Source organism: Ornithorhynchus anatinus, chromosome 5, assembly GCF_004115215.2.
Source record: "Ornithorhynchus anatinus isolate Pmale09 chromosome 5, mOrnAna1.pri.v4, whole genome shotgun sequence".
NCBI classification, from domain to species: Eukaryota; Metazoa; Chordata; class Mammalia; order Monotremata; family Ornithorhynchidae; genus Ornithorhynchus; species Ornithorhynchus anatinus.
The window spans coordinates 81,858,129-81,880,675 of record NC_041732.1 but is presented as its reverse complement, the minus strand read 5'-3'; the positions used below and the strand labels follow the sequence as shown (position 1 = coordinate 81,880,675).

Genomic DNA, 22,547 nt, shown 5'->3' with positions numbered 1-22,547 from the left:
ACTGCGAGTCAGGAGGACTAGGATTCTAATCCCTGCTCCGCCACTTGTCTGCTCTGTTGCCTTGGGCAAGTCATTTTACTTTTCCATGCCTAGTTCCCTCATCTGAAAAGAGGGAATTAAAACTGTGAGCCCCACGTGGCACAGGAACTGTGTCCAGTCTGACTTGCTTGTCTCCCCTCCAGGGCTTAGTACAGGACCTGGAACATAGTAAGCATGTAATGAACACCACAGTTATCATTACTATCGCTGTAATTCCCATGGACACCTGGCTCCAGGTACTCGGCCCACAGCAGATGCTCAGTAAATTTCATTGATTGGCTGATTGACTGTAGAGCCAGTAACAACTATGAAAAGACATGTATGAATGTGTATAAATCCTAGTTTGTAGCTGAGGTAAAGTTCAAGGAAAATGGGATTCTTAAGGGATTAAGCCTTGCCCTCTGATTTGGTTCTGATTTTCTATCTTGGTTACTGGTTCCTGATCTTCTTTATAGACCCTTAATGATGTTTTCTTAACCTGATCATGCAAGCAGAGTTTCCAGCTGGCACTTGTCACGTGCACTGACTATGGCCTTTGGTCTTTTGTGTTTTGAAAAGCAGCGTGGCTCAGTGAGAAGCAGCGTGGCTCAGTGGAAAGAGCCCGGGCTTGAGAGTCAGAGGTCATGGGTTCGAATCCTGGCTCCGCCACTTCTCAGCTGTGTGACTGTGGGCAAGTCACTTAACTTCTCTGTGCCTCAGTGACCTCATCTGTAAAATGGGGATTAAAACTGTGACCCCCACGTGGGACAACCAGATCACCCTGTATCTCCCTCAGCACTTAGAACAGTGCTCTGCACATAGTAAACACTTAACAAATACCAACATTATTGTTATTATTATTTTGTAAGAAACTGACTGGAGTCATCCTGCTCCTATAGGCTTTTGACATTTATGTCTCCCCCTTGTCCAGGTTGTTTTAGGTCCTTAAGCATGTAATAATAATAGTGTTTATTAAATTCTTCCTGTGGGCAGAGTTCTGTTCTAAATGCTGGGAAAGAATACATGGCTGAGAATACACGGGCGCAGTAATGGTGGTATTCATTATGTGCTTACTATGCCCCAAGCTCTGTACTGAACACTGGAGTAGATACAAGACAGCCATCTTGGGCACCATCCCAGGGGCCCTCACCATCTAAGTAGGAGAGAGAAGAGGTATTGAATCCTCATTTTACAGATGAGGAAACTGAGGCTCAGGGTAGTTAAATGGTTCACCCGAGGTCACACAGTGGACAAGTGTAAGACTCTAACTCCCTCTGATTCCCAGGCTCATGTTCCCTCCACAAGGATACAAATCTCATTCTCAACTACCATGAACACATCCCAACCCAACCCAAGATTTGAGAACTCTTCCATAATCAAGTATCAGGGGAAGTGACAGCCTTTTCTTAGTATAGCATTAAGGAGAATTTTTGTTCTTTGACCTGGATGAGTCGTAGCCACTAGCGATCTCCATGCCAGCTCCAAAACTTTTTCAATTCCTTTGGTCTCACATGGTCACATGGCCTAGGCCCAGTTTCTCATATATCTATGTATAAATAGAGATATACACACTATGGTTCATTTTCTTGTAATTCTCATATAATTTTATAGTATATCTTTATAATTATGATTTTCATATCATTTCATTATGTTTATGTATATTATGAAATGAATGATCCTGATTGGCAACTCTGTTTTAAAAAAAATCAGTTTTCTACATTACGAATTGCCATTCATCCATATATAGGGAAGGGATCGTGTCTGCTAATTCTGTTGTATTTTACTCTCCCAGCACATAGTAAATGCTTAGTAAGTACCACTGATTGATTGATATACACTATATATACAGAGAGAGACAGAGAAAGCTGTCCTTAGAATTAGAATAATAATAATAATAATGTTGGTATTTGTTAAGCGCTTACTATATGCAGAGCACTGTTCTAAGCGCTGGGGTAGATACAGGGTAATCAGGTCATCCCACGTGAGGCTCACAGTTAATCCCCATTTTACAGATGAGGTAACTGAGGCACAGAGAAGTTAAGTGACTTGCCTAGAAAACACCAGTGATGGTGAAATTCACCAGTGAGTGCATGTGGGACTGAAACCAGTCAGTCAACCAGTAGTATTTAATGTTTACTGGGTCTTGTCTTATGCCGTCAAGTCATCTCCAACCCTTAGCCACTCCATGGACGCATCTCTTCCAGAACACCCCGCCTCCATCAGCAATCGCTCTGGCAGTGTATCCATAGAGTTTTCTTGGTAAAAATACAGAAGTGGTTTACCACGGCCTCCTTCCACGCAGTAAACTTGAGGCTCCGCCCTCGACTCTCTCCCGTGCTGCTGCTGCCCAGCACAGGTGAGTTTTGACTTGTAGCAGATCGCCTTCCACTCGGTAGCCACTGCCCAAGCTAGGAATGGAATGGATATGCCTCTGCTTGACTCTCCCTCCCATAGTTGAGGCTGGTAGAGTACTGGAAACTCTCCAGATGTGACCCTGAGGAGGGGTTTATTGGGTACTGACCTCCTTTCTAAGCGCTTGGGAGGATACAGTGCAGCTGATAGACAAGATCACTGTCCACAAGGAGCTGACAATCCCATGGAAGAGGTACATATGGAATCCACAGTCATGGCGACCTGGGGCACACAAAGCAGTTGTCCCTTGTGATGTCCTGCTCAATGTTTGCACCACCTGACATTGTTTTTTGTGACGACCTTCCTTGCTTTCCCATTGCCCAGAGAACCACAGGGTAAAGTAGCGTGGGGTGCATGCAAGGGCTCCTGGGAAGTGCTCCCACACTGGCTGCTTGGCGGTGGTTACTTAGTGGAGATCTGACATTGCCTTGACCATTTCCAGGATGGGATTTGAGGAGAGCAGCCAGATGTCAGGGTTTGATCTGGCCAGTTGGGCTGAGAGGGTTGGAGAGTTCTTGTGAGAAGGGAAAAAAGCTGAGGCTGCAGTGCTGTGGGGAGAAAAAGGAGGAAAATTGATGAATCCAGGAGGAAAGGGGACAGTTGAGGAAAGAAGAGGAGCATGGCCTAGGGGTTAGACCCCGGGCCTGGGCATCAGAAGTCCCTGGGTTCTAATCCCAGGGTTGATAGGAGATTAATCAGATCCAATGTAATCCCCATTCTCCAAGGGGCGCTCAGTCTCAGAGGAAGGCAAGAACAGGTCCCTTATTCCCATTTTACAGATGAGGAACCTTGAAGCATAAAGAGGTGAAGAGACTTGCCTGAGATTAGCCAGCAGACCAGCGGCAGCTTAATACGGTGGTCTGCACAAAGAAAGCACCCGCTAAATTCATTCATTCAATAGTATTTATTGAGCGCTTACTATGTGCAGAGCACTGTACTAAGCGCTTGGAATGAACAAGTCGTACCGCTGATTGATTAATTGGCAGAGCCAGGACTAGAACTCAGATCTGTTTGACCCCCAGCCTTCTGCACTTTCCCCCTGGCTATGCTAACTCCCTTCGTAAGGTTTCCAGAACGCTGGCCCTCTCTGGAACTTAGAAATTGATCCTGCAGAACCTGGTGTCTCGTTTCAGTGCCCTGGGGTTCCAGGTGCTCAGAGGGTTAGTTGGGAACGTGCCTAAGTCTCTGCCCTCCTCTCCTTTGAGCGATAAGGAGGATGTGACCCCAGAAGGTGCAGGGAGCAGAGTAAGGATCCAGACCTGCCATCGACGTTGGGATCCTGGGCCTCAAGCGGGGATGTTGGTTTCAGGGGTGGACGAAGCAAAGATTTAATGTCTTTACGCTTGAAGATTGCTTGACAGCGAGCCCAAACTCAGTTCTGGGAACAGTTCTGGGGATGGTCCAACGTCAGCAGCGGGGAGTCTGTTGGCTTCTTGTGCAGTCATTTTTAATGTTTCTGACGAGCAGCGCGGGGGTGGGTTGGGAAGGGGGCCGGGGTGGGGGCTGGTTTGGTAATGCAGGGGCCATAAGCCACAATTATGGGGCTTCAACGACACTGATGCTAAAAGTTGGGATCACGGACATTTTAAACTCTGCAGGGCGGCATGTAGGAACTGCTTCCAGACAAATAGATGAAGACTTGTTTTGCTAACCAGCACAAATGACCAAGTTCAGAGAACTTGACCTCAACCACTGGAGTTGGATTGTTAAAAGTTTCTGGACAAATTGAATGAATGAATGAATGAATAATCAGGTCAGTCCTTTCCCACAAGGGGCTCCCAATATAAGCAGGAGGAAGAACAGGTATTACAGATGAGGAAGTTGAGGCACGGAGAAGTTAAGCAACTTGCTCAAAGTCACCTAGCAAAAGGAGGGAAGAGCCGTGATATGAACCCAGTTCTTTCCACTAGACTACGGGGCTGGCCATCTCACCACCAGCCCAACCCAAACTTCTCTACTGCCCCATTCTTTACTCACCTTGACTGACCCCTCCCTGACCCAGAACTCATGAAACTCGCTGAACTCTGCCCCCAACAGCCCTTTCTTGCAGTATGGGAAGGGATAGTTGCAGTTTGGAAGGCTCCCCACCGTACAGCAGGATTCATTCTTCTTACGCACCAAGGAAGAACTCGGTTGTGAAGAAGCTAGGATGCATTTGACTGGAGAGATTTGACTGAGTAAATATCAAGGGCCCTCATGTTTAATCCTGGCCATCCACCCGGAATCAACCAACCAATCAATCGATGGTATTTATTGAGCGCTTACTATGCGCAGAGCCCTGTACCGAATTCTGAATCCCATCAAGATGAAAGTACAAGGGAGGCCGAGAAGGAGACGAGGAGGCATAGGATGGCCTGAAGGCTGGAAAGTTGTTGCTTTTTATGTCAAATTCTGTCCAGGAAGCAGAAGATGAATCTGCTTTGGGTCGTGTAACCCCTGATGGGCTTGCAGCTGGGACGTGTTAGCAAAAGGCAGGAGGAAATCCAGTGGGGTGGATTGGAGGTGATCGCCGACGGTCTCTTTTCCTGAAGGGGGCCTTAAAGGAAATGTTGCCTTCCTTAGATAGGACCTCTGATGACTCACTCTGCCTGGGGAGATTCCATTGAATTGCCAAGAATTTTGTTGAAATCTAATAGATAAGAAGGCACATTACATTTTCTTGTGTACTGTTATTCAGAGGCTGGCAGTTTCCCTTAAACCACATGGATAAGAATAATAATTATTGGGTGCAAGCCTGATTCTGTGGGGCTCAATGCATGTTAGTAATATTTGTCTTTCCTGAACTTCTCCACTGTGAGAGAACACAGGTCAGCTAGGATCAGGGGAAGACAAGTCTCAAGTCTCGAGAAACAGAACAGCCCAGAGAAACGATCACGGGCCTGGGAGTCAGAGGACCTCCGTTCTAATCCCAGCTCTGCCATTTGCTGCTGTGTGACCTTGGGCAAGTCACTTACCTTCTCTGTGTCTCATTTGCTTCATGTGTAAAATGGGGATTCAACCTGTGAGTCCCACATGGGACATGGACTGTGTCCAACTTGATTACCTCGATTGGACCTCTCAGCTGACTTGGACACTATCGACCATCCCCTTCTCCTCCACACCTTATCTCACCTTGACTTCGCGGACTCCGTCCTCTCCTGGTTCTCCTCTTATCTTTCTGGCCGTTCATTCTCGGTCTCCTGCACGGGCTCCTCCTCCCCCTCCCATCCATTAACTGTAGCGGGTTCCTCAAGGCTCAGTTCTTGGCCCTCTTCTGTTCCCCATCTATACTCACTCCCTTGATGAACTCATTTGCTCCCACAGCTTCAACTATCATCTCCATGCAGATGACACCCAAATCTACATCTCCTCCCCTGATCTCTCCCCCTCACTTCAGGCTTGTATCTCCTCCCGCCTCCAGGCTGTCTCCACCTGGATGTCTGCCCGCCACCTAAAACTCAACATGTCCAAAACTGAGCTCCTTATCTTCCCTCCCAATCCCTGTCCTTTCCCTGACTTCCCTGTCACTGTGACCGGCACGACCATCCTTCCCGTCTCACATGCCCGCAACCTTGGTGTCATCCTTGACTCAGCTCTCTCATTCATCCCACACATCCAATCCGTCACCAACGCCTGCCGGTCTCACCTTTACAATATCGCCAAGATCCACCCTTTCCTCCCCCATCCAAACGGCTATCGTGCTGGTACAAGCTCTCATAATATCCGGACTGGATTATTGTGGCAGCCTTCTCTCTGATCTCCCCTCCTGTCTCTCTCCACTCCAGTCTATTCTTTATTCTGCTGCCCGGATCATCTTACTACAGAAGCGCTCTGGGCATGTCGCTCCCATCCTTAGAAACCTCCAGTGGTTGCCTATCCACCTCCGTACGAAACAAAAGCTCCTCACTCTTGGCCTCAAAGCTCTCCATCACCTTGCCCCCTCCTACCTCTCCTCCCTTCTCTCTTGCTACTGCCCACCCGGTACACTCCACTCCTCTGCCACTCACCTCCTCACCGTCCCCTGTTCACGCCTATCCCGCCATTGACCCCTAGCCCACATCCTCCCGCTATTCTGGAACGCCCTCCCTCCTCACCTTCGCCGAACTAACTCTCTTCCTCTCTTCAAAGCCCTACTGAGAGCTCTTCTCCTCCAAGAGGCCTTCCCAGACTGAGCTCCCCCCTTTTCCCTCTGCTCTCCCGCCACCCTCTGCTCCTCCCCTTTCCCCCTTCACCTCCCCTCAGCTGAGCCCCCTTTCCCTCTGCTTCCCCTCCCCTTCCCACCCCATCCTCTGCTTCTCCCCCTTCCCCCTTCCCCTCCCCTCAGCACTGTGCTCATTTATATATCTTATTTATTACTCTATTTATTTTATTAATGAGCTGTACATCCCCTTGATTCTGTTTGTCGTGATAATGCTGTCTTGTTTTTGTTTCATTTTGTTTTGCTCTGCCGTCTGTCTCCCAAGATTAGACTGTGAGCCCATCATTGGGCAGGGACTGTCTCTATCTGTGGCCGAATTGTACATCCCAAGCACTTAGTACAGTGCTCTGCACATAGTAAGCGCTCAGTAAATACTACTGAATGAATTCTACCCCAGTGCTTAGTACAGTACCTGGCACACTGTAAGTCTTAATAAATGCCATTTTTAAAAAAAAAGCTCAAGAAGCTGACAATGAGTGAGGCCTAGATTTATCCAAAGAAGGAAATTTAAAAAAAACTTGCACAGTGTGTCTGTCAATCTCTTGCCAACGTTAATGCGGTGGAACCAGCCCAAGCTAGGCAAACCATGTTTTGGGCCATAAAAGCAGCTGTTAAAATAAACTCCCTTTCTTTTTCTTTTCTTCTTGCAGTGGTGGCATGACTTTACAGTAAATGACTCCAATTCCCTGTTTGTCTGTGGTCTTGATAATATTTTCAATCGACAGGATCTGGTTGTGTGACATTAAAAAATAAGGCAAGGTAGTAATTGTAGTATTTATTAAGTGTTTACTATACACTAAGGCCTGTGGTAGGTAAAAAGTTATGGGATCACAAACAATCCCTGTTCCATTCAGCACTCAGAGTCTATCACGCCCACGATCACACATGAGGTCACTGGCTGAGCTGGGACTCGAACTCAGGATTCCTGACTCCCGTGCTCTTTCCATTAGGCTTTATTGCCTCCCTCAAGATGTCATTGAAAGTGCAGATTGGCAAAGCAAGATGATCTAGGGGAAAGAGCGTGGGCCTGACTGTCAAAGACTCTAGGTTGTGATCCTTCCTGGCTCTGCTGTCTGCCTGCTGTGTGACCTGGGACAAGTCAGTTAACTTCTCTGGGCCCCAGGTTCCTCATCTGTAAAATGGGAATTAAATACCCGTCGCCCTCCTTCTTCGACCATGAGCTCTGGGTGGGACAGGGACTATGTCCAACCTGATTAGTTTGTATCTACTTCAGAGTTTAGTATACTGCTTGGCACACAGCAAATATGGCCCAGTGGATAGAACATGGGCCTGGGAATCAGAAGGACCTGGGTTCTAATCCTGTCCCCACCACTAGTCCGCTCTGTGACCTCAAGCAAGACACTCACTTCTCTGTGCCTCAGTTACCTCATCTGTAAAACTATTTGGATTAAGACTGTGAGCCCCATGTGGGACAGGGACTGTGTTCAACCTGATTAGCTTGTATCCACCTCAGTGCTTAGAACACTGCTTGATACCTAGTAAGCACTTAACAAATTCCATCATCATTTTCTTTTTCTCCTCATTATGATCATTAAGCACTTAATAAACACCACAATTATTATTACTACTAGGAGAAGCAACAAGGCCTAGTAGATAGAGCACAGGCCTGGGAGTCAGAAGGTCTTGGGTTCTAATCCCGACTCCGCCACTTGTCTGTTGTGGGACCTTGGGCAAGTCACTTCACTTCTCTGTGCCTAAGTTACCTCATCTGTAAAAGGGAGATTAAGACTGTGAGCCCTCATCGGGACAGGGACTGTGTCTCCCGCGATTTGCTTGTGCCCACCCCAGCACTTAGTACAGTGGCTGGCACGCGGTAAGCGCTTAACAAGTATCACAATTATTATTAATTGAACGGGTCAGTGTGATGAGCTCCAGTGTACGGTGGTACTCTCTGATGCCCATTCCAGCCCTTCCCTCCCCTACTGCTTCTTGCCCCTGGAGGGTTGGATGATGCGGGCAGGAAAATACGGGCAGGAGAATGCACCTCAGCCACCGGGAAGCTGGTTCTCATGATCCTCAAGAACAAAGGCCACCCGTCCCTGCCAGCCAGTCGATCATATTTACTGAGCGCTTACTGTGTGCAGAGCACTGTACTAATTCTTGAGAGAGTACAATATAGCAATAAACAGACACATTCCCTGCCCACACGAGCTTACAGTCTAGCCGGGGCGACAGATATTCATTAAATAAATAAATGACAGATATGTACATGAGCTGTGGGTCTGAGAGGGGGGATGACTAAAGGGAGCAAGTCAGGGTGATACCAAAGAGAGTTGAAGAAAAGGAAAAGAGGGCTTCATCGGGGAAGGCCTCTTGGAGGAGATGTGCGGCCAGTAAGGCTATGAATAGGGAGAGAGTTATCGTCTGCCTGGCACCCGCCAGTGCCGCTTTAAGAGTAATAATAATAATGTTGGTATCTGTAAAGTGCTTACTATGTGCAGAGCACTCTTCTAAACGCTGGGGTAGATACAGGGTCATCGGGTTGTCCCACGTGAGGCTTACAGTTAATCCCCATTTTACAGATGAGGTAATTCAGGCACAGAGAAGTTAAGTGATTGGCCCACAGTCACACAGCTGACAAATGGCAGAGCTGGGATTCGAGCACATGACCTCCGACTCCCAAGCCTGGGCTCTTTCCACTGAGCCACTTCTCTGCCCCCCGAGCAACCCTTTGACCCTTTGACCACCTGCGTGTTTACAGTCCCCTACTCTTCAAGACTGTAAGCTCTTCCTCTAGACTCTAGCATTCATTCATTCATTCATTCATTCATTCAAGTGCTTACTATGTGCAGAGCACTGTACTACAGCATGGCATAGTGAATAGAGTACAGGTCTGAGAGTCAGAAGATCATGGGTTCTAATCCCGTCTCTACCACCTGTCTGCTGTGTGACTTTGGGCAAACCACTTTACTTCTCTGTGCCTCAGTTACCTCATCTGTAAAATGGGGATTGAGGCTGTGAGCCCCACAGGGGACAGGGACTGTGTTCAATCCGACCTGCTTGTATCCACCCCAGCACTTAGTAGAGTGCCTAGCACATAATAAGTGCTTAACAAATACCATAATCATCATTACTATTATCATCCTTATTATTCTGGGCAGGGAACGGGTCTACCACCTCTGTTATACTATACTATCTCCAGCATTGCGTATAGTGTTCTACACCCAGTCAGTGCTCAGTAAATACCAGTGACTGATTGTGTGGGCAGTTCTGAGACACGGCCCATCCCAAAGCCACCCTGCACTCATCCAGGAGACCCTCCCTCAAGCCCTGAGCGGCCCCTGGCAGTAAGAAGAGACCCGGGCAGAGGCACCAGAAGGGAGGCGGCCCATCTGTTCATTTGTGGAGAAAGTTTAGCGGCAAATGGTTCCCTCGGGAAAGGAAGAGTTAGAGGGGTGGGCACCTAACAAGGCTGAGGAGAAGAAGGCAGAGTGAGGCCAGAGGTGAGGGCTGGGAGCTCTAGGAGGAAGCGCAAGAAAGCTGGGCCCAAGAGAGAGAGGGAGCGGTGAACACCGACTGATAAAGCAAGGGGCTGGGGGCAGCTTCTTCAGTTGGGCCTGCCTTGGGACAGCCCAGGTAGAAGGAAAAGTGGGGAGAGGAGAAAGAGAGGGAGGGAGAGGGGGAGAAAGAGGAAGGGGAGGAGGAGTCTTCCTCAGCTATAATACAGTTTGTCCTTTGACGGAGTCTGGTGGCCTGAATGCCGCCCATGTGCTATTTCCAGGGCGGTGCTGGCGTCTAGCTGCAGTGCAGTTGCAAACTCACTTTCTAACTCAGGCTCTTTAAAGTATGCTTCATTTTCAGCTGTTTATTTAAAGCAGAGTTATCCCACTAGAGATGCAGGTAGAATGGGCCTCTCTTATAAAATTTCCCCTTTCAGTCCCAACCTATCCTCTGATAATAACTGTGGTTCTTGTCAAGAGCTTACTGTGTGCCAAACACTGTATTAAGCCTTGGGGTAGATGATAATAATAATAATGACAATGCTATTTGGTCAGTGCTTACTGTGTGCCAAGCACCTTTCTAAACACTAGGGTAGATACAAGTTAATCAGGTTGGACACGGTCCCTGCCCCACAAGGAGCTCACACTCTTAATCCCCGTTTTACAGATGAGGTAACCGAGGCTCAGAGAAGTGAAGTGACTTGCCCAAGGTCACACAGCAGACATGTGGCAGAGCCAGAATTAGAATCCAGGTCCTTCTGACTCCCAGGCCCATGCTCTATCCATTAAGCCACACTGCTTCTCTCTAAGCCACGCTGCTTAGCTGTCAGTTTGAACAGTTCCTGACCCGCACGGGGCTTATGGACTAAGGGGGAGGGAGGACAGATATTTACTCCCCATTTTACAGATGAGGAAACCGGGGCACAGAGGAGTTAAGCGACTTGCCCAATGCCCCACAGCAGGCAAAGGAACAGAGCAGGGGTTAGAACCCAGGTCCTCTGACTCCTAGGCACGAGCTCCCTCCACTAAACCATGCTGCTTCTCTAAGAACACAAGTGATAGTTCCAGTATATATAAGGACCCCTCCCTTCTTTCCTGGAAACGACCAGTTCATTTGGCATCCTGGGAGTGTGCCCCAGGAAGTAGGCAGAAAGAATTATCTGACCCTGCCAACACTCTTCCCAGGGCTGCTCTCCACAGTCCAACAGACAGCATTCAGGTTAACAGTCCTCGCTGCCCCTTAACCCCCCGAAATACGACTGACCAGAAGACAATCAACAATAGGGTCAGAGTCCCATCTCTATGACCCTGTACTCTTCCCCTGATCCCGGACAGGAAACCCCAAATTTCTGCTCCTTTCCTGAAAACAATTTCCTCCAGTCTTGACAGCTGTTTTTCCACATGCCGGGGCTAAGGATGCTCTCTCCTCAGGTCCCCCTTCCAACCCCCCGGTCCATCCCAGATGACTTCCAGGAAACACGTCTTTAAAATTGTTCTCAACTTCTTTGAATTTGGGGAAAGGTTTTCCACATCAAAACTGGGTGTTTTCCTTTGGCAAAATATTACCTGCTTCTGTGACTGTGTTTAATATTTGCTCTGGAGACCGAAACAAATGGTTCCACTAGGTAGAAACCAATTTACACTGGCCATGTTTGCACAGATGAGAGCGGCGGGCGAGAGGCTTTACTCGGTGGCATTTCAATTAGTCAGTCGGTGGTATTTATTGAGTGCTTACTGTGTGTATAACACTGTACTAAATGCTTGGGGAAGTATAATACCAGAGAGTTGGTTGGTACTATCCCTCACCACAAGGAGTTTACAGTCTACAGGTTTTGGCAGCCATTTGGTAGTCATTTGGTTGGGGATTTTTTCCTCTTTTAGAACTGAATAAGGAAGCACGTTTTTTCACCGTGAAAACCAGTGGGTCTGGGTTTAGCGAGCAGGTCTCTGAAACCGCCCTGTTGCTCTTAAGTTCTTACTTCAAGGGTGAATCGTAGTGTGAACGGGAAGTCGAGGTCTCGTTTGTTTTTTAATTCTGTACCTGACTTTCCCAGTCAATGACCTGAGTCGCTACCTCCAATAATGAGCGGTGGACTTTCAAGGAAGTTGTGATGCGAGGAAGGCACGGCTTCATCTCAAGACATGTAACTTGTGGAGAATTGAGATTGGGCACACCGTAGAGAGATCATTTTCCGACACATTTGTCTCTTAGCATGTCACTAGCCTGTACTTTGAGCACCAACTATAGTTTCCTCTGATCTGTAGAAGGAACCATCCTGCTCAATTTCAAATCATTCAGCAATTTTACTGGGGAAGCATTGTTGCTCAGTGGAAAGAGCACGGGCTTGGGAGTCAGAGGTCATGGGTTCCGCCACTTGTCAGCTGTGTGATTTTGGGCAAGTCACTTAACTTCTCTGGGCCTCAGTTACTTCATCTGTAAAATGGGGATTAAGACTGAGCCCCACGTGGGACAAGCTGATAACCTTGTATCCTCCCCAGCGCTTAGAACAGTGCTTTGCACATAGTAAGCGCTTAACAAATACCATCATTATTATTATTATAGTTGTCACAAATAGCAACTCTGCTCATTTGGCATTTTCTGAGCTATTTCCAGTGATATTTCAAGTCCAAGGACTTGAGAAGCAATGTGTCCTAGTGGTCTCCCCCTCTGTCTCGCCTTCTAGACCGTAAGCTTGTTACAGGCAGGGAACATATCTGCTAATTCTTTTGTATTGCACTCTCCCAAGTGATTAGTACAGTGCTCTGCACATAGTAAGAGCTCAAAAAATACGATTGAAAGAGCACAGGCCTAGAATTCAGAGGACCCGGGTAGTAATCCTGTTGTGTGACCTTGGGCAAGTCACTTAACTTCTCAGTTCCCTCACCTGCAAAGTGGAGATTCAATCCCCGTTCTCCCTCCTACTTAGTCTGTGAGCCCCATGTGGGACCTGATTATCATGTATCTACCCCCGCGCTTAGTACGGTGCTTGGCACATAGTAAACAACACCAAAATTACCAGCTGTTATCATAATTGAATCTGGGGACTCTTTCTCTGGTGGTCAGCCAGTTTTGTGTTCTATTTTATTTAATTTGTATATCTCTGCTCCAAAAAGAGTCCTCAACTGCGTCGGCTCCTCCTTTCCTGCTCTCTTGGCTACACAACTATCACGGTGACTCTGGTAACTCACGAATGGGGCTCACTTCAGTGGACTTTGTATGCTGGTCCCAGTGGCAACCCTCTGTCATCCCATTGTATCTCTCCGGAGCCCTCATTAGTTCCAAGCTCATTGGGCTCATTTCCAATTAATTGCTCATTGCCCACCAAGATTTCAGCCCGCAGGCTTCATTCGCCCCGGGACTGTTAAGCAGCTCATTATTCCCCACTGAATGTACACTCCTACTAAGGCCTGCATTGCCTCCCGTGGATATGCCCCACTCTCACATTTGCAAGCGTCCTCAATTTATTCTTCAGACACACGTCCTCAGAGGAATCAGGGAAACCTAAGGGTGAAATGATATCGTTATTTCTCGAGCGCACTTTTTTACCCACAGTGCTCGGATGTCTAACCAAGAAAAACAAATAGGCAGAGTGAAGACTGGGATTTGGCCCTCTTTTTAATGATGTGCAAATAACTATTTTCCCCAATGATGTTTTGGAGATGAAGAGCTCATACTCAGCCATTAACTCTGACTCGCCATGGTTCTCCTGCTTTATATGACGGTTTCCAGGGAAAGCGCTGAAGCGCTTTCAAGGGAAACAATTCAGACACAGTCTTTTTCATTAGTATAATCATTATTATTAACAATGATTTATTATTATTATAAGGACTGTATCTGAATCGTTTCTCTCGAAATTGTCTCCGCACTTAGTATGGTGCTCGGCATTTGGGGACCTCCTAGTAAGTTACAAATAACAACGACGATAATAAACACTTAGCACAGTGCTTTGCACAAAGTAAGCGCTCAATAAATACAATTGAAATACGATTGAATGATAATAATAATGACACTAATGCTATTTGTTCAGCACTTACTATGTGTTAAGCACTGTTCTAAGCACTGGGTTAGATGCAAGGTAATCAGGTTGGATACAGTCCCTGTCCCACATGGGGCTCACAGTAGAAGTAGGAGGAAGAACATGTTTTGAAACCCCATTTTACAGTTGAAACAGGGGCACAGAGAAGTGAAGTGATCTGCCCAAGGTTACATATTAGGTAAAAGACCGAACTGGAATTAGAACTCAGGTGCTCTGACTCATGCTCTTTCCACTGAGCGCGCTGCTTTTAGTATTGGCCAAAATAGGCTTACTGTCTGAAAAGAGGAGGTCGGGCATGAAACAGTGCAACGGAAACCACCCTGGATACTAGATAACATTCAACAATAAAAATATCAGCAGGAAAAATGCCAATTCAATAGCCCTCGGAGTGGGCAGTGTTCTGTGAGGTACTTCACCACTCCAGACAAACTGTCAGTCACTGGATATAAACTGGGCCAGCTCGCCCACTGACCTAGAAGGTGGCCAGGCGGGCTTCAGTCCATGGTATCGGGCCAGCGAGCATGAGGGGAGACAGGGGATTATGTTCTGTCTTTTCAGGGAGAGGAGAATTTGACGCAAACCTTCGTCCCCCACTTTGTAGCCCCCCAAGGAGGAAAATAATCTTCCTTTTTGTTGCACCGAGAGCCTCATTCAAGACCACAGTGTGTCTCTGGTAGCAAGGCCTCGCAACTATCAGAGCAGGAAAGTCTAGGATTTTTTCTTTGCGTACAGTCCTGGAGTACCTGGAAGCAGCAAGGCCTAGTGAAAAGAGCAGGGGCCTGGGAGTCAGAGAAAGTGGGTTCTGATCCCGGCTCCGCCTCTTGTCAGCTGTGTGACTGTGGGCGAGTCACTTAACTTCTCTGGGCCTCAGTTACCTCATCTATAAAATGGGGATTAACTGTGAGCCTCATGTGGGACAACCTGATTACCCTGTATCTTCTCCAGTGCTTAGAACAGTGCTCTGCACCTAGTAAGCACTTAATAAATGCCAACATTATTATCCCGGCTCTACCAGTTGCCCACACTGTGACCTTGAATAAGTCGTTTTACTTCTCCGTGCCGCAGTTTCCTCAAACGAAAATGGAGATTTAGTACCTGTTCTCCCTCTTACTTAGACTGTGAGCCCCATGTTGTACAAGGACTGTGTCCAACCTGATTATCTTATATTTATCCCAGAATTTAGAACAGTGCTTGGCGTGTAATAAGCACTTAACAAACATCATAAAAAAACCAGAGACGGTGAAGAGAAGGCGGTTGACTACGTGTGCCTGATGAACCACACACAATACACTTAGAATAGCTCCATACTTGGAGGTGACAATGTTTCTGAATTCCAAGGACTTGGTTTGGACGAGGGACACTGTTCAAAGAAATAACTTAATCAATCGTATTTATTGAGCACCTAATGCATACAGAGCACTGTACTAAGTGCTTAGGATTGTAAAGTATAACAGAGTATGTAGACACTGTCTTAAAGTCTTCATTCTGCTTGCTGGGGATTCCTATAAAACCTGACCCCAAATGTTTTTTATACTAAGGGGTATTTGGGTGAAATATTTGGGGAAGAGTTACATCCACATGCTTTGTACTAATCATAGTTTTTATTAAGCTCTTACATTGTGCAGAGCACTGTACAAACCTCTGAGAGAGAATTTCCAGGTGGGATTTGGCCATGGTCCCTGTCCTTCTCAGGGTTCACAATCTAAAGAATCGGGGATACCTTTTGAAAGAGAGACCCGACTGCCTGTTCTGCCAGGCGGGTGGGCTAGTCGAGCTTGGAAAATGTTTTCTCACGCTTCGATTTATCAGCATACTCAGTAGAGGTCACCAGTCAGAAGTAGTTAATTTCATTCCAGCAAGAGCTAGGCAAAGCTTCGGCTCACGGAGTCAGGTCGCTCAGATCTTCAGAGGGAACCTTAACTCTTTCGGGAAAATTAGATTCACTGACTTGAATAAATAACTGTGGTATTTGTTAAGCGTTTACTACGTGCCAAGCACTGTTCTGAGCTCTGGTAGATTCAAGGTTTTATCGGGTTGGACACAGTCCTTGTCCCGTGTGGGGCTCACAGTCTAAGCAGGAGGTACTGAATCCCCATTTTTACATTTGAGGAAACTAAGGCACAGAGAAGTGAATTGGCTTGCCCAAGGTCAAACAGCAGGCACGTGGTAGAGCTGGGTTTAGAACCAGGTCCTCTGACTCCAGACCCATACTCTTTTCATTGGGTCCTGCTGCTCCTCTAATCCCCCCCTCCAATTTCCTGAGGGGACAAGATTGGGCTTCCAGAATCTGGGCAGGGAACCTACCCTGCCCCCATCTTCACCCGCCATATTCTTCCCTAAAAGCAGCAGCATGGCCTAGTGGATAAAGCACAGGTCTGGGATTCAGAAGGTCATGGGTTCTTATCCCAGTTCCAGCACTTGTCTGCTGTGTGACTTTGAGCATGTTGCTTCACTTCTCTGTGCCTCATTTACCTCGTCTGAAAAATGGGGATCAATAATAATAACAATGGTATTTGTTAAGCACTTACTATGCGCCAGGCACTGTTCTAAACGCCAGGGTAGATGCAAGGTAATCAGGATGTCCCATGTGGGGCTCACAATCTTAATCCCCATTTTACAGATGACGTAACTGAGGCACAGAGAAGTGAAGCGGCTTGCCCAAAGTCACAGGGCAGACAAGTGGCAGAGCCGGGATTAGAGCCCACCACCTCTGACTCCCGAGCCCGTGCTCTTTCCAACAGGGACTGTGTCCAATTTATTTGCTTGTATTACCCCTCCAGTGCTTAGTACAGTGCCTGGCATATAGTAAGCACTTGACAAATACTATTATTATTATTATGAAAAGTTCTTCATACGGTGCATTCCGCCTGATCGATGCCATTATAACTACTCTCAAACTGTCAGTCAATCCATGATAGCAGTAAGTACTCGATAAATACGATTGATTGATTTGAGCGCTTACCATGTGCAGAGCACTATGCTAAGCTCTTGGGAGAGTACAATACAACAGAGTCGGTGGACAAGTCCCCTCCCCACAGAGAACCTACAGACTAGAGACTGTACTACCTTAATTAAAGCTAGTTATGCCCAGTAATTCCCCTACACCGCAAGCTCGTCAAGAGGCAGGGGATGTGTCTACCGACTCTTGTAGCCTTTCAAGAGCTTAGTACACTTCTCTGCCCGCACTAAGCACTCAACAAATATCCTTGATCAATTGACTGACTCTGCACATTTTGCTGCAGCTAATCCACAGATCCGACTCCGTTCCCTAGAGCACCTTCAGCTGTCACTGCTGAGCCGATCCCGAGCACTTTGGCTCCCATTAAGCATTCTTGTGCCCTTTTAATTAGTATTTGATCCCAATAGGGCACTGTTGGGTAACGCCGTACGATTAAATGACTGGGGTTAGTGAAGCGTATAATTATGATGGTGGACTCATTCTCTCTCTGGGGGATAAATGAGCAAGAACAAAGGCAAAAGAAAGGCCCCGGCGAGCTTATATAAATACGGAAAATAAGGGATGGTCAGGGTGAACAATGAAAGTGTTTGAGTCCGTTGACTGTAATAGAGGATTTCTTACTGTGAAAACCTCTCGGACGAAATGATGGCATTCCTCTCTCGCTCCGTTACATGGTCAAGATAATGTTTGTCTGAAAGTGACTGCTGCTTGTGACTCCACTGATCTTTAAATAATAATAATAATAATAACTGTGGGATTTGTTAAGCGCTTACTGTATGCCAAGAACTGTTCTAAGTGCTGGGATAGATGCAAAGTAATCAGGTTGGACACATTTCCTGTCCCACATGGGGCTCACAGTCTTAGTCTCCATTTTACAGATGAGGAAACTGAGGCCCAGAGAAGTTAAATGACTTCCCCAAGATCACAGAGCAGACATATGGCAGAGCCAAGATTGAACCCAGGTCCTTTGACTCCCAGGCCTGTGCTCTTTCCACTAGGCTGTCCTGCTTGTCAAGCTCTTAAAGTAGAGAAACTCCCCACCCTCTCTTCCCACATTTTCCCAACAGCCCCACCCACCTTCAACTATTCCTCCAGCTCCCACCTTCCACCACTTCCCCATCCCCCCACCTCCCATCATTTGCAATCATTAATAGAGAACTCTGCTTTGAGCTCACATCTGCAGGATTTTCTTCTCCTGGAGAAGTAGGTTTATTTCATGCATAACCTTCACACACCTACCCCTATTTTCCTTGTCTCTGTTCAAAGTAAATAATTCTGAGTTTGTAATGAATACTGAAGTTTTCAGTCCCTCATAAAAACTCTCCTATTGACATTTTTCCTGTTTGAATTCTTTCATGAATAAAGAGACACTGTCTTGCTGTATTTATTTTGCACAGAGAGTGGCTTTTATTTCCAATCCCTGTCCTGTTACCATTTTCATAATTTTCCACACGGCTCAGGAAAATTGGCATCCTCAGATGAATCAATGTCTATAACTAGGATTTACATTGAAGAAACTTAATTATTCACCAATTTAAAAAAAATCTTGCTTATACAAATGCATTTCCCATCACTTTAATGTATTAGACCAACGCAATAAGGATAAGCCTCTCGTCAGTGGAATAAAATATTCTTTTTACTGAGATTTAGTTCTAGTGGTATTGTTTAAACATTCGAGCAGTCAAATGATATTTTAAGGATCTTATGTTTTGTTGTATTTGAGGCTGTCTTAATGATAGGAATTTGGGTGAATCATCAGTTTTACCGTTAGAGCCAGATGGTCTTTAGGGGAATTCATATTTCCGGGCAGTAGATTAATAACTTATAGTAAACCACATGAGAACAAGTTGCAAATCTCAGTTCAGACCTTGTGGTTTACTAGTTTCTGCCATCTCACCGCTTTATCAAAGCTGGTCTGTGGAAACCCAGGCTGGGTAGCGAGATACTAATGGACTTTGATAACACCCAAGCTAGACCTGGTGGTGTCAGCCCTTAAGGTAGAAAGGTCATTGGCAGGATACCTCCATCTTGACAGAAACTTCTTTGATGAAGAACACGAGGAAGGGAAATGTTGGTCAACGGGGGCTGTTTTTCACAAGAATAACAGACTGTATTAAAGTCGGCACCACAAACATTTTATGAAGAACCACAGCAGAAAGGAATTCTCTTCACTGGTGAATTCTTTTGGCTCAAATACTGTCTTTTCTCCAAAGTTTCAATTAACCATCCCACAGAGCTTTTCTTTTAAGCATGTGTCACCGGGAACATGGCATGGAGGGATCTCTGAGGCGTTACACCAGGTCAATATTTTTGGCTTTATGGCTCCACAGGAGGATATTCGGGGAGTTACCGAAATCCCATGCATACGTGAAATCTGGCTGCCAGACTTTACCTTACAACAGAAACGTGTCTGCAGAGACACCTAAACCAACGCTGTGAAATGAATTCAGTGCAGAAGGTTTTAAAAAAAGAAATTGATAGCAGAAGCAGTGTGGCTTTGTGGATGGAGTCCCATCTTGGGAGTCTCCCCCATTCTAGACTGTGAGCCCGTTGTGGGCGGGGATTGTCTCTCTATGTTGCCGAATTGTACTTTCCTAGCGCTTAGTACAGTGCTCTGCACACAGTAAGCGCTCAGTAAATACGATTGAATGAATGAATGAGTCAGAAAGACCTGGGTTCTAATCCTGGCTCCGCCACTTGTCTGAAGTGAGACCTCGGACAAATCACTTCACATCTATGTGCCTCAGTTATCTCATCTGTAAAATGGAGATTAAGACTGTGAACCTCATGTGGGACATGGACTGCGTCCAACCCCATTAGCTTGTATCTACCCCAGTGCTTAGGGCAGGGCCTGAGCCATAGTAACCACTTAACAAATACCAGCTAAAAAAGTAAAAAAGAAGGCCGGGACACCGAAGATCACGGTGTTTGATCTGCAAGGCAATTAAAAATGAATGCCTGGTCTGGGCTAGTCTCCCCAATAAGCCATCCTCTCAATGGCGAAGGACAAAAACACTTCACTTCCTGAGGTAAAACCCCTTATCTGAATGAGGGGTCTGCAGATGGCCGCCCCCAACCTCAGAACAAAGTCTCCAGTCTCTGGAAAGCAGTGCTAGGAAAATAAACCCTATAGAGACTGGTAACGGGGGATGTCTCCCGCATGTTTTCTTGTGACCATCTTGGTTCCAGCCGGAGGGGAGGGGGTCTCCCAGATTTGGGAGCCAGCAGGATATCTTTATACCAGCAGTCAGGGTGTTTGGCCAGATGGCCTCCCAGCAGAGGGGAGAGAGGGAAAGGGAAAACAGAATTCCTATGAAAAATAACCCACAGGAAAAGAAGCAGGGGGAGGGAGAGAAGGGGTGTCAAGTAGAGTGGGATGGCCTGGATGGTGCCATATGACATTTATTAAATGCTGATAAAGTCACCAACGAGCTGTGCACATCAGGAGGAAATGACCCGGGATCGGAATGCAAACAAGTGACATGTGTCTGGTAGCTTATCTGCATTAAAACCATATGCACCCGATGCCCAGTGGAGCAGGCTGGGCTCAGAAGAATAACAAACACGGGAGAGCGAACTCCAGCTAATTCCTCTTTCTTAAGATTTCCATGCATTTTCCTAAGGGACCTGCTCCGGCTTTCTCTCTGATGGAGATCACAGCTCCTCAAATCGGGTAGGGCTCGATCAGGGCCCGGAATCCCAGATGAGAAAGTGACCCGATGAAGTGTAAATACATCGTCCCATCTCTCCCCTCTTTGGAGTGGAAACCCAACTGTCCCGGGGTGCCTACACACTCTGGGGCTTGAGTTGAACCTAGGGAAAAAGTTCTCCGTGTGTGAAAGGATTACATCAAGCAAAAGATCCTGCTCCGTTTGGGTGTGTCTACACTCAACTCTAGTTGGTCCCTAAAAGAGATTCTGATCCACCCACCTCCCTCAGCATCTAGGCAGAACATATCATGGGTACTTTGAGGGGACAGGTGTAGACTTCTGGAGCTCATTGCTGTAAGAGTTATGGAAGCTCTTTCAGATAATTTTCAGGGCAATCTAACAAAGCATTTCTATTATCAGTTCACAATAATAATAATAATAATAATAATAATGGTATTTGTTTAATGTTTACTATGTGCCAGGTACTTTACTAAGCGCTGGGGTGGTTACAAGCAAATTGAGGTGGACACAGTACCTGTCCCACGTGGGGCTCACATTCTCAATCCCCATTTTACAGATGAGGTAACTGAAGCACAGAAAAGACAAGTGACTTGCCCAAAGCCACACAGCAGACAAATGGCAGAACCAGGATTAGAACCTATGACCTTCTGTCTCCCAGGCCCATGCTCTATCCACTATGCTGCTTCTAATGATGTGGTCTTCTCATCGAAGAATGGAGCTGCGTGTAAATCATAGTTGGAAGGAAAATGACATTCAGATGGGGCATAAAAAATTGTGATGCTCGATTTAATTAGATCGGTCATCTGTATGCAACTTCTTAAAGCAAAGATTGCTCTCAAGGGATCCTGTTGGTAGAAGCCAACGTAGAAGCCAGATCAGGTCAGAGAAATGCATTCTTGATAGGCACATAACTTGCCGTGTGATTTTCACATTAAACGATCAAGGCTCTTCTGGGTTTCGCATCTATAATATGAAATTTTGCCCTTCTTATAGGTTATGGATTCATTGACGCAAATTTCAACTCATTTCAACTCATTTCAACTCATTAAAATATAAGCTTTATTTCAGTCATCACAATATGGTTGTGCAAGCGTAATGGTTGTATGCTAAGCCTTCTGATCCCAAAGTGAACTACATTTTCTATTTTGACTCTTTCTTCAAGTTTTGGATTCTGGCTGTAGCAAAGTTGCATCTGTGTTTCCCAGTCACAGGGAATCCAAGCTAACCTAATTGAATTTATCCAATTTGATTAGAACTGTGTTGCTAAAGTGATTATTCTAGCAGCGACCATACCCTAAGGAATACAACCCACGATTTGTAGTCCTTATTTAATTCTTAATCCTACTTTTTTACAGTTTGAACCCAGAAACTAGAAGATATGAAATATACCGTGTGTCATTGTTCTTCATATCTTATTTCTCTTTCAGGTATTCAGGAAGGAACCCAATGTACCAAATGTAAAAATAACTGGGCACTGAAGTTTTCGATCATATTACTCTATATTCTGTGTGCCCTGCTAACCATCACGGTGGCCATTCTGGGATACAAAGGTATGTTCAATTTTATTGGAACTATTTCCCTTTCAAATAAGAAGTCTAGTTATCTATGAAATGAAGTCTAGTTAGCCACAAAAAAAGGCTCTTTCTTTTCAAATTCAGAGATTATTCTTAACAAATCCGTCTCAATGGTCAAATGTCGAACAGCATCATAACCTTACCTCAGTCTGTATGTACCCCACTATTTAAAATAAAATAGTCTTGTGTTTCACTTAGCTAGAGACCTGAAAAAAGTGAAGAAAGAGAAATAAACAAG

At 46.1% G+C, this 22,547-nt stretch overlaps 1 protein-coding gene and 1 non-coding gene across 3 annotated transcripts in view; one reads left to right on the top strand and one right to left on the bottom strand.

Moving 5' to 3' along the window:
• The window catches only part of COLEC12 (collectin subfamily member 12), a 194,929-nt gene that overhangs the window by 132,274 nt on the left and 40,108 nt on the right, over positions 1-22,547 (top strand). For both annotated transcript variants that reach the window (XM_029066508.2, XM_039912125.1), the window contains one exon: positions 22,163-22,285. In XM_029066508.2, coding sequence (XP_028922341.1) covers positions 22,163-22,285 — 123 coding nt within the window. The remainder of the gene's footprint in view (positions 1-22,162; positions 22,286-22,547) is intronic.
• LOC114812538 lies at positions 2,385-2,523 on the bottom strand. The gene has a single exon (XR_003760189.1). It is a non-coding gene; the product is annotated as a small nucleolar RNA SNORA7 (small nucleolar RNA).